This window comes from Vipera ursinii (genome assembly GCF_947247035.1).
Source record: "Vipera ursinii genome assembly, chromosome: 2".
Classification (NCBI taxonomy): Eukaryota; Metazoa; Chordata; class Lepidosauria; order Squamata; family Viperidae; genus Vipera; species Vipera ursinii.
In genome coordinates, this window is record NC_139513.1 from 88,995,937 (window position 1) to 89,010,445 (window position 14,509).

Here is a 14,509-nt window from a genome sequence, read left to right on the forward strand (position 1 = left end):
GAAACTGCCACAGAGATAGGTTGCAGAGATCATTGTGAGATACTATGTCTCTGTTATTGGAAATGTTTTTATTTATTTATTATTTATTTAATTTTTTATTTTGTCTTACCTGTCCGCTGGCTTCTGAGTTTCCAGTCCTATGAGAGGAACACAAGTTTGATCACTTTGCGAGGCATCCTCAATAGGCTGTATAAAATTAATTAGGGTGAAATTGACAGATTGGTAAGGTGCCAGGCCACTGGGATTCCCCCCCCCCCAATTTATGTAGAAAGGAGACTTCTCTTGCTCTATAACCAATGGCAGCTAAGAATGAGGTTTTTTATTTTTTATTCATTTCAAGTTAGCAGAAGTGAAAGCAATCATGGATAACCTTTTGAAGTTTTGAAGAATAATGAAAATAATATAGCAATGCTTTATGTCTGCTTAAGTGCCACATCATTACTTGATTTACTGATTTTTACAGTTCGAGGTTGCCGGCCTGGACTGAGGGATTGGGGTTTTAAATTTCATAATTAAATTTATTTTGTTTGGGGCTAAATTTAATTTAATCTATTTTTAACTTTTGTATGTTATATTTTAATTGCCCTGTACACCGCCCTGAGTCCCTCGGGAGAAGGGTGGTATATAAATCTAATAAATAAATAAATAAATAAATAAATAAATAAATAAATAAATATGTACTTATTATAAACTTTAATTACAAATGTATTTTGAAGTGATCGTCAAAAAACGCCCATGTTTTTAAGCAGAATATATAATAACATATATATGTATGTAATTTTCCTTATAGGAATCAAGAAGGGCTAAAGTCACAAGAAAAGGTAAGCAAATACAAATTGTTATTTTTTATTATTAGGTTTATAGCCCATCAGGTATATATTTCTTCAATGTGAGTAAACTTATTTTGTTGTTAAAATACAAATCTTCAAGATTAAAATGAGTTATTTGGGTTTTCAGTCATTCTTACACACACACACACACACACACACACACACACACATTGAAATGAAAATGTTCCCCTGATGCTTGATTTCTTGGTAAGCCTTTGTGGTATGCAGTAAATTGAGAACTTTGTTTTGCAGATAAGTCTTTAGAGTCACTTGAAGACCAACATGAGAGTAATAGGTATTTTATACACTGATACAAACACACTCTTTTCAAAGTATAGCTCAAAAACTATATACAGTGGTTTGTAACTGATAAATGTTTCTTTAAAGAAGAATCTTTATTGAGGTATTTACAATATTGCAATATTTCTTTAAAGTATCCTGTTTTGATGAGCTGCTATATTAATATAAGTGTAGTTTATTTAGCAGTGAACTATCCTTTATAACAATCACAAAGAAATTGTGTTCTGGACTGGCTGAAAATGTTTATATTTAAAAACAGACATATAACTTGGGAATCCTCATCACTAGTAATTTTCAAATTATTCTCAAAATTGCTCACAAAAACAATCTTAAAACTTCAATATTTAATTGAAAGAAATTGCCAAGGATCTATATTGAATGAAAAGCTTTAAGTTCAAGAAAAAAAACTTCTCTTTAGAACACAGATATAGAATACAAAAATTACAATTTCCATTATCCCCAATTAATGACTGGTTGAGGTTGATAAGAGTCAAAGTCCTTCTAAGTCAGGAAGATCTTTGATTTTGAGGTTTACTTATAAATTTTGCTAATTATTTAAATGAGTTATCAGTAAAGCAGAATGTGCCAAGTATCCTAGTAGTTTTTTCTTATTATTCACCATAATCTATAATCATATAAATTAATAATAAATAAATAATCCATCTTTGTTTAGAGTAGCCTTCCTAAACCTGGCAGTTGGTGACAGATATTCTTAAATCATAGTTACAGCACATTTGGATAGAAAGGCTGGACTAATGTAAATGACTAATATGTATATCTAAATTGCATAGTTCATGTACACAGTAAGAATAGACTTTGTATTTCAGTCATAGCCAAGCTTTATTTTAACCATTTGCTTTACTTATTTTAACTTTGGAGTGAATAAAGCAAGTGAAACTAGTGTAGTGCAGCAGCTACTCTGATTCTTTCTGTCAACTGCCTCTTGGGTTAAAGCCAAAAGGTTATTGGCAAAATGTCAAGACTGTTGTGTGATTAGGTTTTGATTGATGGCTTTCTAAGAATGTGGAAAGAGTCTTGAAGTGCTGAAAAACAGAAACCATCCCTTTTTTTCTATTCAATGTGTTTTTCTTCTCTTACAAGTAAAGTAAGTGGTTGCAGTTGGTGTACTGGGAGTCTGTGATGGGGTTAGGGAGACAAAGTATTTCAAATTTCCTTGGTACAAAGCTATAGTCCTTTAGCACTAATTGGCAATGGTCCGATGCTGATTCAAAATCAGCAGAGAATTTAAGGTTAACTTTTCAGTTGTGTTTAACAGATGCTCTTGTCAGGTTACAGGTTGATGAACAATTTGTCGGTTTTTAGCCTCTACTTGAAGTGATTCTCAGGATCAGGATATCCCATTCTGTTTGTGTTTATTCATGTCAGACGCACCTTCAAATTATAGACATAATATTCAACACTGAACAAGTAAAATAGATATAAAATAAGTCACAGAAATATAGCACACGTAAAAAGTATGTAAAATAAATAGGATAAAACTAAATGACATTCACCCAGTAGCAGGCCACATCAACAACATTGTCTCTCACCAGCATGAGGTCTTCTTCTGTACAAGTTGAAGGACATCATAAGCACCACAGCATATGTAAGATATGTGTGTTCTTCACATTCACACAGAGGATATCCCATATTTTAATCTTACAGGAGACAATTATTTCATATTTCATACTGTAGGGCCCTACGGGGTTAGTTTCTACTTGTTTCAGAGTATATAATTCACATCTGTACTTATAAAGTCATTCATAAGTATGCCAGAAAAGTAGTGTAAAGAAATAATATACACTACAGAAATAGGCAAGTTTTGGTACCACAGTCCACAATTGCCCTCTTGTACATTTCTGTTAAATGCCTTTCTTAAAAAAACTAGCATTGAACAATGACTGACACAATTATGTTTTACAATACATCTGGCATTCCTGAACTGTCTAATCTATGTCAATTCTTTATTAAATAGATTACTACAGTTTTGTAGTAATCTTCAGTTTTGTTTGCGTAGCATTTTCAATTAAACCACAAAGTACACCATTCTTTATAATTGAATGGTTCCATCATGAAAAAGATCCCATTATTTGCCAGTTCTCGTGAAACGTTCTAGGAAAGAAGTGAAAAATAAAAAGCCATGACTGTTGCTGTTGAGGCTTTTATTCATTTCAAAGGAATTTTCTAGCCTTCTCTTAGAAGGCTTTGTCAGATGAGTAATGTGAGCTAGTCTGGGAAGCTGTGAATTCTAGTTCTAACATAGAAACAAAGTTAGCTGGGTAACCAGGACCTGCCCAAGGTTACCTGCCCATTTTTGAAAATCTTGCCAAGAAAACTGAAGACTTATACAGGCAGTCTCTAGGAGTCAATATTAATTCAACAATACACACACACACAAATTAATTAATAATAGCATTTTTAACCTGACACACTCATTATTGAAAGTCTGAAATTTATTTGATCATGCCTTTACTATTGAATAAAATAATGAATCAATAAGAGTATGTGACTAAGTAACAGAAACACAGGCGCTTTGAAAGTATATGTTGTGATTCAGGGTCAGCCTGTGGGTTCGGCAGTTGGGTCGGATGATTCAGAGGAGGAGGAGGGGGGTGTTGGATACCTTGCTGAGGATAGTATTGAGGTTCCGCAGAGTCCTCAGCCAGGCCCCTCCCATCTGGTCACGACGCAGACCCAGCTGTGTGAGCCTGACAGCGTGGATGAAGATGACCCACAGCTGGCCCTGTTCAAGGACGCCCGATGCAGGAGGCAGTCAATCAGGAGTAAACAGAGGAAGGCAATGGGGTACCTCGGAAGGAGGCAGAGAAAAGCCACACCCTGAACTGTTTAAAAGGGGAATGTGTGGGAGGGCTGGTTTGCTGAAGGCAACCGTTTGAATAGCTCCTGTTTCATGGTTCGTGTTTGCTCTCTTTGCTCTGTTTGCTCTGTTTTATGTTAATAAATTTGGCAGGCTTAGTTCCAGCCTCTTGCCGTTTTGTAAAAGGGGTTGTCCCTGCCTTTTCTGCAGGGCCGGTAGTAGGCTGGTACAGAACAGTATAATTATGATGTAGTCATGGTAGAGGCTTGAGAGTATTGTGAGAAGATACACTTTCATGTCCCTAGGATCATCATATATTTCTGTCAGCTATTTGTTGAAAAAATTTAAGTTATTATTTTGACATGGATGTTTACAAAAAAATGTTTCTATCAATTCTTGAAAGCACTGGTATCATACAGTCCTTGTTCTCAGCCATTGTGCATGCTGTGCTGTGCTCTTGGTTTTCTCCCATCTACATTCACTTTATGTAAAGTATGAGCAGTACTACCTCAATAGTATATAGCAAAAGTATGTGATGATGTGAAAAAAAAATCATATCTATTTTTACATATAATACAAAGTGCTTATCCACTCACATAATATATGAACAATAATAACTGGAGAGACCAACAGCTCCCACAAACAATCTCTAAAGCAGTCATCCAGAAGCTGTGCCCATCCCATTGCCGGTAGTGGTGAAAAGGCTCTGATACGTTATGTGACATCACGTGATGTCGCGAGTTTGACATGTCTGCTCTAAAGCAGTTAGACATTACTTTTTAAAAAAGGATTAAGAATCTGAATAAAAAGTTTTGAAATGACAGAGCGTATTGGATGATGAAGCGGCTAAACTACAGTATATCTCTTTGGATCTAAATTCTCTGTAAAGGAGCCCCTAGGATCCAAAGGACTAACAGTGTTTATTATTATTATTATTATTATTATTATTATTATTATTATTATTATTATTATTATTATTATTATTATTATTATTATTATTATTATTATTTAACAACAACTTCCAGAATAATGAAAATACAGATTGTGAGCAGCCAATAATTTTAGAGTAGGAAGCTATAAATAATGCTGTCTTTCAACACTGAATTTTAATGATAAATACTAGCAAGGAAAGGAACCAATTTATTCCCCACCCCATTTACAGCATTTGCAGTTGTAAGTCATATTTTGCTACAATGTGTTTGCTTTCATCAATCACTTTTCCCCAATACAATCTGTCAAAGTAAGCACTTTTGAATTGTAGACAGCAACACTGTAGATGTGAGGAATTTCTTTAATGCCAGTCTGAACTTTGCCTCCTTGTAATCAGAAAGTGTTTGAAGATTTACAAGCACTGGCACTGAAGTCAAGATGGCTGATCACAGATAATACCCCAGGGACGTTTCTAAAAAAAATATATCAGGAGATATATGTTATATTATTTATTTATTTATTTATTTATTTTATTACATTTGTATACCGCCCTTTCCCTGAGGACTCAGGGCGGTTTACAGGGAATTAAAAATCAAAACATACAAAAGTTAAAAACCAGTTAAAAATATTAAATTCACCCTGTACACTTAAAAACCCCAGTTAAAATTTTCTCCTCAGCCTGGGCCCGGGAGCTCAAAGAGCCAGGTCTTCAGGCCCCGGCGGAATGATCGGAGGTCGGGGGCAGTCCTCAGCTCCACCGGCAGCTGGTTCCAGAGGGCAGGCGCTCCCACTGAGAAGGCCCTATCCCTGGGTGTCACCCGCTGGCAATCTCTCACCGGCGGAACCCTGAGCAGACCCTCCCTGTGGGAGCGCACTGGGCGAAGGGTGTTTGATGCCGGCAGCAGGTGTTCCCTCAAATAACCCGGACCCAGGCCATGTAGGGCTTTATAGGTGATAACCAGCACCTTGAATTTCACCCGGAGGGCAACCGGAAGCCAATGCAGCTCGCGGAGTAGAGGTGTTACATGGGAGTATCGGGAAACCCCCATTACAACTCGCGCGGCCGCATTCTGCACCAGTTGAAGCCTCCGAGTGGTCTTCAAGGGCAGCCCCATGTAGAGAGTGTTACAGTAGTCCAAACGGGAGGTCACAAGCGCATGGGTGACCTCATATTAGTATATTTGTGTCAAGGTAACAATTTAACAGCTAACCAGCTTGTGTAATGTGAGATGTATGATGGGAAAGACTCAGCGGGGTCTATATCCCTTTAAGAGCCTTTGTATAAAAAGGAAGGCTCTGCTGCTGTGTTCTCTCCTGTTTCCTGCTGTAACTGCTGTGTGTTGGAGCCTGCTGTATTAACACGTGTATGTATATTGTTCCTGGTGTATGATATTGTAGATAGTGTAATATAAACCACCATTTAATATAGACCACTGTTTGCTGTGTTTACTCCTTGGTTGTCTCAGCGCAATAAGACTGTGCATGTTCTGACAATTTGGGTCACTTGTCTACCCCTCAATTCTTCCTATGGCAATATCCTATCTAAAATATGCTGCATTTAACAAAAACAAAAAAGTAATATAAACAAATACAGGCAGTTCTTGACTTATAACAGTTCACTCAGTGACTGTTGAAAGTTACAACTGCATTGAAAAAAGTAACTTATGACCATTTTTCACACTTACGACCACTGTAGCATCCCCATGGTCAAGTGATTAAAATTTGAATGCTTGACAATTGATTCATATTTATGACAGTTGCAGTATCCCAGGGTCATATAATCACCTTTTTCGACCTTCTGACAAGTGAAATCAATGGGGAAGTCAGATTCACTTAACAACTGTATTATTAACAACTGCAGTGATTCACTGAACAAATGTGACAAACAAGGTCATAAAATGGGCAAAATTCACTTAACCAACTGTCTTATTTAGCAACAGAAATTTTGGGCTCTGTTGTGGTCATAAGCTAAGGATTACCTATACTTCATTTTTATATTATTTCATATCTCATGCTAACTTAAAATGTGGAGCATTCTTGGTTTAGTAGTCACAAATCAAGTTCCTTTTGTATATAAAGCATGACTTCTTGTTGTTCAGTTATGTCCAATGCTACCCCATAGACCATAGCATGCCAGGCCTTCCTGTCCTCCATTGTCTCCCTGAGTCTGCAGACTCCTGCTCACTGCATTGATGACACTATCTAACCATCTCATCCTCTGCCATCCCCTTCTCCTTTTGCCTTCAACCTTTCTCAACATCAGGGTAGCTTAGTGTGAACACATTATGGTTAAAGAAAACATGACCTTTGCATGAGAACACATGTTTCATGTGAAAGTAACATTTATTTTGTATTGAATTTCAGGAGATTAAGTTGTGAAGGTCACTCCTATACTAGGGCTTATTTGGGAGAGTGCTTCTCTGCAGTCAGTTGGAATTAAACTGGAAGTTCCATATAGCTTTTCTCCTGGTGCCAATATTATTCTAGGAACTTGTTTTTCATGACCAATATCTTTCTATAAAGTTTACTAAGACATGAAACTCATTTGACAAATGTCTGTTCATGAGGCACTGCACAGAGAGATAGTGATTTAAAGTTCTGGTTTGTCTGATAATCCCTAATTGACTGAGTTGGATTGATGGAATGAACCAGGGGTCCCAAACACCCAGTCCATGGACTGGTACCAGGCTGCGGCATGCCGGTCCGCACAAACAAGCAAAGCCCCATCCATGGGATGCAGGCAGTACACAAAACCACACACTCTCCAGTCTGCAGAAAAACCTTTCTCCACAGAACCGGTCCCTGGTGCCCAAAAGGTTGGGGACCTCTGGAATAAATGGACAAATAGATACATTTGTCCAATAGGACATAGATATGTTCCAAGTCCGCGAGGGAGGGCAGACCCTTAGTAAACCTGAAGCACATAAAGTGAATGGTCCCTTTTTCTGAGTTGTCTTTTTATTTCTCTTTTCCAGCATTTCTTTTTCTTTGAAAAATGGTCTACAGCATTTTTTCCTTCCTGCTTTCTATTTTTCCCTTCCACCTGTTTGGCTCACCTTCTCCCTATAGATTCAGATATGAACTGATTCTATCCTCCCCTGAAGAGGAGCCAGTGGTACTTAGAAGGGGGAGAGCAAAAATGGCTTTGAACTCAACAAGAAATTATATTCTACCCCAAGATTTTGCTAATGAAATCAGGGCAGACTCTTCCTTTCTTAAACACTTCTTTCTGTATCATTATCAATTAGGAATCAGCCTCTGATTTACTTGCTCAGTGTAAATCATATGAAGAACCAAGATAGATACTGTTCAGAGTCTACTGAAATGTTAGATAACTGCAACATACTGTTTAGATGTACTTAAATGTATTTTAGCTTTTTTCAAGAGTGGCAGATGGTCACATTATCCAATCTAATTAGTATTACCTTTTGTGTTCCTCTTGGTTGTCATAAAATCTAGTGACACCAAGCTCTTGACTCAGCAGTACCTGCTGCTATCCCTCCCAATGTTTATTCAAGTGATTTCTCCTTTTGGAGCAGTTTTGCTCTTATTATTTTCATATATCCTGTTTAGCAGTTCTGCAGGATTGCTCATTATTATTCTGCCTTTAATGGGTGCTTCACATGTTTTGATTTTGCCCTATTTTTCAGCTAGTGAAATAATCCTGTTTCCATTTTAGATTGGTCATTAATGTGCTTCAGAGTTCCATGGTTGCATAAAACTGAACCACAGAGCTTCATTTCCTCTTTGTAGTGTATCTGAGTCTGGACTGGTGGCCATCCAAGACATTTTATTGCTTCAGGGAAAAAAAAACAAAAAAGCAATCTCACCTTCAATAGACAGAATGCACTGGTTTAATTCTAAGTCTGGCATTCTTCATTGCTCCTGGAAGGTTACAGGCTACCTTGGAGGCATAAGATGTCTTATCTGCTTTCCATTCTTTAGTAGTTGCTGCCTAGTGAGTCTGCATAATCAATCTGCCTAATGATAGGATTGGTTCTCACAGATCAAGTTGGTGCCATTCTCTACCAGACTATTGTTTAAACTCTAGCATCTAATTTACGTATCTTCATTTAAAAAGAAAAGAAATCCATGAAATATTGAAATACATAGGAAACTTAAAAAATATTTGAATTACTTACTATTGGATGAATTATTTTTTTCTGCTAAATTTCATATTTTAGATTTCTTCTCCATAGTGCTTTGTAAGACATAGTGAGCAAAACATGCTATACCAATAGTGACTTATCAAAGCACCCATTCAGTTGATTTGTGAAGATTTTTTTAATGTCCAGTTTGCACATTTATTGTGAATCTGCAAAAAAAAATGTTACTGGCTTCCTTGCTGATGTCAATGGAGGGTATTCGGAATTCTAAAGGATGATCTGTTTCTTAAAAAAACAAACAAACAAACACATGGCTGAGTAATTGTGGTCAGTTTCTCATTCTCTACAAATTACAGTGGCTTTCTAACCTCCATTTGTCAGTGAAGCTGCTAGATGTGGCTCAGAGACTGTGGGCATAATTATTCACTTGTTTTTATTTTGCTTGCAGACATCTGTTTTAAGAAATTGATGTCAGATGATGATGGGTTTTTTTTTTAAGCCAGTCAGCCAAGAAATGATCAAACCAATCTTTCCATTGCTACTTATCTAACTTTAACAAATAGTATTTATTTGTAGATTTCCCAGCAGCCCTTTTCAGGAGTGAACTGTGCTGCTAAATGTGTGGCTGACAGCTTCAAAGCCTGATTTCTTAAATATGTTTAAAGCCAGGAAAACATAACTGCAAATATGGACTTATTAACATATGCTGCGATTTAACTGTTGAATATCTAAAATGAACACATGCCCGTTTTAACAAGTATTTGTAATGTTAATAAAGTGGCATATGTTTTCTGGATGGAGTCTGAGGGGAAGGAGGATGCACCTGACCTTGATATCTCTAGTTGGCCTTGATATCTGCTACAGGAGACCTTCCTGTTAGCAACTGTTGTATGGTAATGCCATTAGAAATGATGTGTGCCACTGTGATACTCTCCTAATACACACTAATTAAGATTCTGAAACTGCAACAGTCCAAAAGCTGACATAGTTAATTCTCTGCAACTTATGGGGTCGGTGATAGGGAATTAAAGTGGAAAATTTTAAAAAAATGGTGAGGAGGAAAAAAAGTAAATGTTCTTTCTTCCAACCTGGTGACTCTAGTGTCGAATGAATTGGATATCCAATCTTTCTTTTCTAAAATATTTCCGAACATGTATCCTTAAAGCCATGCTAGAAATTTGAAGACAGAAGCAAAAAGAGCGTCTATATTTGATCTGATAATTGAGTATCTTAAATGGAACAGAACAATGAATTGATCCACTTTGTTTATAAAACGACACCATACGCAGTCATAAATATTTTTATTGAAAATGATATGCCAAGCCTATGAGTGTGATCTTGCATTCTTGCTTAGAAAAAAATATTGATTTCATCAAACTAAGTTCTTTGTTATTGATGTGCTGACATCTGCCTATGATAAAATTCCAAATAAAACTTTTTTGCTACAAAGAAACTGAAAAATTAAAAAAAAGTTTGAATTTTACCAAAAACCTCTTAGAATAATAGAATCAGAGTGTTGAGGGAATCCATTTACGCCATCAAGTTTCAACTCCTGCATAGTCTAAGAATTTAAATGAAACATTCTTAATGGCTGGCTAGCTTGCCCAAACACATCCAGTAAAGCAAAGCTCAACACTTCTCTGGGTAATTCGTTCTACTATTAAACTGTTCCTACTATTTCTCTTAATGTATAATTAGAATCAAATGTATATTTTTTTTTGTAAATTATTTCATGTCCAGGCATTGACCCTCTACTGTGTAATACTGAATCCATGCAGGGAAGAAATTTCACATACAAAAAAAAATAATTGTAGTTGTATAAGTAAGTTTTTACTTACTGATATGGTTGAAGGAGGGAACACACTGATTCCTGCAGAGCATTCTGGGAGCACAGGAATAGTAGGATTGATGACATTCTGAATGATGGGTTGGTCCCAAACACAATCTTTGGCATACCTATTGTTGTTGTTAGTTGCGAAGTTGTGTCTGACCTGTTGCGACGCCATGAATAACATTCCTCCAGGCCTTCCTGTCCTCTACCATCTTCTGGAGTCCATTTAAGCTCATGCCTACTGCTTCAGTGACTCCATCCAGCCACCTCATTCTCTGTCGTCCCCTTCTTCTCTTGCCCTCAATCTTTCCCAGCATTAGGCTCTTCTCCAGTGAGTCCTTCTTCTCTTTAGGTCAGGGGTGTCAAACTCAATTTCATTGAGGGCCGCATCAGCATTGCAGTTGCCCTCAGAGGGCCGAGTGGGTATGGCCAGGGTAGGCATGGCCTACTGGGTGGGTGTGGCTAGAGTGCATATGGCCTGCTGGGTGGGCGTGGCCAGCTCTACATCGTTGGCATCAAGGGTGCCTATGGGGGCCTGGGCAGGAGTGGGACAGATCTGAGGGTCTCTGGAAGAAGGAGGGTCTCTGGGCCAGGGCCAAGGCAGAGGGGGCCGTTCCCTCACTGTTTCCAGGATGGCTTCGCGGGCCACATGAAACCACTTCGTGGGCCGGATCCGGCCCCCGGGCCTTGTGTTTGACATGTCTGCTTTAGGTGAACAAGGTTGCTGTTTTCCACATCTTGAAAGTGATCAATTCTTCTCACATTAAATCTCTGAAAAATAATTTTTTGATTATGGCTAATCAGTCTTGCAAAAAAAAAAAAGGGCAGGGACTGGGGACAAATAACTATTTGTCTTGAAATAGCCATTTGTCTGAAATGGCATAAGGTCTCCTGCTCGAGCAGGGGGTTAACTGGAAGACGTCCAAGGTCTCTTCCAACTCCATTATTCTGTTAACAATTTATTTTTGTGAATTTGGCCTCAAAAATGGTAATATCCAGTGCTTTTTTTGAAAAAAAAGGGCCAGAACTCACACAGGTCATACTACCCGCCTTGCCTACCCTACAAGGTTTACCTTTGTAGTTGAAATAAACCCTTCAATTTGTATTGTATCTAAAAGACTAGGATTTTGTTCAAGGTAAGTTAATACTGTTAATGTTACCATGCACAAATCTGTTGTAAAAAGGTGCATTCTATGACAAAAAAAACCCTGGTAATATCAGTAACCCATTAAAGTAATTCAGGAAAGTAGAAAAAGAGTGAGAAAAGGATGGTTATCCTTTCCTTACTGTGAGTTTTTCTATATCTGCCAGCAAATAAAGTATTGCTGGAAATCTGGTAATGTTATGGTAGTAATGTAAACCCATAGTGTGAAGTGTTCCTAAAGAATATAGCCAAATTGTAATATAGGAGAAAAAGGAGTGGGGATAAGGTTATGAATCCTGTAATAGGCCATCTCTTCAAGTGAAAAGCACACACTGTTGCACTGTAAACAGCCATTCTTTTGGATTAAGGAACAGTTTATGCCAGAGTGATACCAGCCTCCCCAAAGAGAAAGTCAAAATGTTTAAGCATTTAACAAGATGAATAGTACTAATGCAAAACTTTGCCATATACTAATTAATGCATTAATCATTCTGCCTACAAGTCAAGAAGCACACACAAGCCAGTGCAGATTGCTTTATCAAAAGGAAAAACAATCATTTTTCTCATTATTTTGCAGCTGCTGCTATCACATTGTAGGCACCTCTTGGAGTTATTATTTTTTAAAAAAAAATATCCAAAGGCGATATTTAACAATGACAAAATAATAAGAACTATTTTTTACTATCTGATATTGTAACTTTATTTTTAATGTTCATTATTTTACATTGGTTCATAACTCATAATTAGGTAATTTCATTAAAACCTGTCAAACCTCATCTGCAAGTAAGGTCAGGTTCATCCATAACCATCTTTTTATTATTTTAAACATTAGATCATGATTTTGTGAATGGATGTCAGTTTCTATCTAACCATCCGTTCATGTAACCCAGAGGTCCCCAACCTTTTGGGCACCAGGGACCAGTTCCGAGGAGAGAGGTTTTTTTTCCATGGACTGGAGGGTGCGTGGTTTTGTGTGCTGCCCACATCTCACAGATGGGGCTTTGCTTGTTTGTGTGGACCAGTTGCTGGCATGCCACGGCCCGGTACCAGTCCATGGACCAGGGGTTGGGGGACCCCTGATGTAACCAACAACCGATGGCTTCTATTAGGCCTTTGAAAACTCCTACTATATAGGACAGGGGTCAGCAACCTGAAACAGTGAAAGAGCCACTCAGAACCAGTTCCCTCACAGAAGGAAAAACTGGGAGCCGCAAAAAATGTGTGCGCATGCACGTACATGTGCACATGCGCAGAACAGGGTTTGACTGAAGAGTGGAGCCAAGGCGAGATACGCACCTACCCTGCATATTTGAATTGATTGGTTGAACTTTTTTAGTCCCACTTTTTTGTTTTTTGGACTGCACATGGCAGAGGACTGGGAGCCGCAGGAGACGGCTGAAAGAGCTGCATGCGGCTCCGGAGCCGCAGGTTGCAGACCTGTGATATAGGAGAATAGCTAAGAAATTGGATTATGAATCAAAGCTATCCTGGGTGGGTTTTTGTATCATTCCTGGTTTCATTAAATAGCTTTAGGCAAATAATTTATTCTTAAACGCAGGTCCTCCAATTTGTACTAAGTGAGATGCTGATAAATATAATACAATTGTACATAATTGATGCATACATTTTATGCAATTGTATGCAATTGCAACTGTATGCAATTCATGACAAACTTTTCAAAACTTTATACAAAAATGCATTTTATATTGTGAAATGTTAAAAGTGCTCTGTTGAATGAACATTTTGCTTGCCCGTTCAACAGCAATATGTTGTTTTTTCTAAGTTTGAAATATCTGAGAACATGGGTTGGGGTGGGGAAACCAATCTAAAAGCATAATGCAAGGAATGGAAGATATGGGCATGTGAGAAAGAAAAAGGGGAAAAAAGACCCATCTGCCACATGTTAGTTATAAATAAATTTCATTTCTGTAGTCTAATAAACTATAATCACCATGCACATTATCCATTTGAAGTGAGATGTATCAAGATGGTAGAGTTAATTATCCTATTAGAGACCTGTCAGTGGTGAAACTTAATTATCAGTTTGTCATTTCCTGGCAGAAAGTGAAAACAGCTTTTAAAATGGGGAAGAGAGAAGGAAATAAAGTTATCAATTCATCAACTCGTGTAAGAAACAGCGGTAACCAAATCAGAAAATTCTGATTAGCAGAGGGGGTCAATGTGTAATATCTTGTTGAGTACAACTTTATAGAATTCTAGACATCATCATCATGTCAGCGTTCAAGTGAATTTCCTTTCTCGGCCATATAGAAATCTGATGTTTCTGTACCTTTTACAATTATGAAAACAGTGAGCTTCTTGACTTAGAAGTTATTAGAAAGGTTTAGAGAAAACTATTGAATGATATTTATCTTCATGAGAAATCATATACTACTTTGGGTACAGTGCCAGGTTCAGGTTGTAGGGGGCTCCTAGGACCACCTCCTGCTGATGTAAACATTCACATTTTTAGAATGATTTGGAAGAAGGTGGGAAAGTGATGTCTCCAGACTTCTGGCAACCTAGGCCAGTGATGATTTGGTCTTTGCC

The 14,509-nt window shown here is 37.6% G+C and overlaps 1 protein-coding gene across 1 annotated transcript in view; it reads left to right on the top strand.

The window, feature by feature from the left end:
- The window catches only part of FSTL4 (follistatin like 4), a gene marked incomplete at both ends in the record, with an annotated part of 506,362 nt that overhangs the window by 30,035 nt on the left and 461,818 nt on the right, over window positions 1–14,509 (top strand). Inside the window, one exon of the mRNA XM_083353371.1 lies at window positions 791–821. Coding sequence (XP_083209497.1) covers window positions 791–821 — 31 coding nt within the window. The remainder of the gene's footprint in view (window positions 1–790; window positions 822–14,509) is intronic.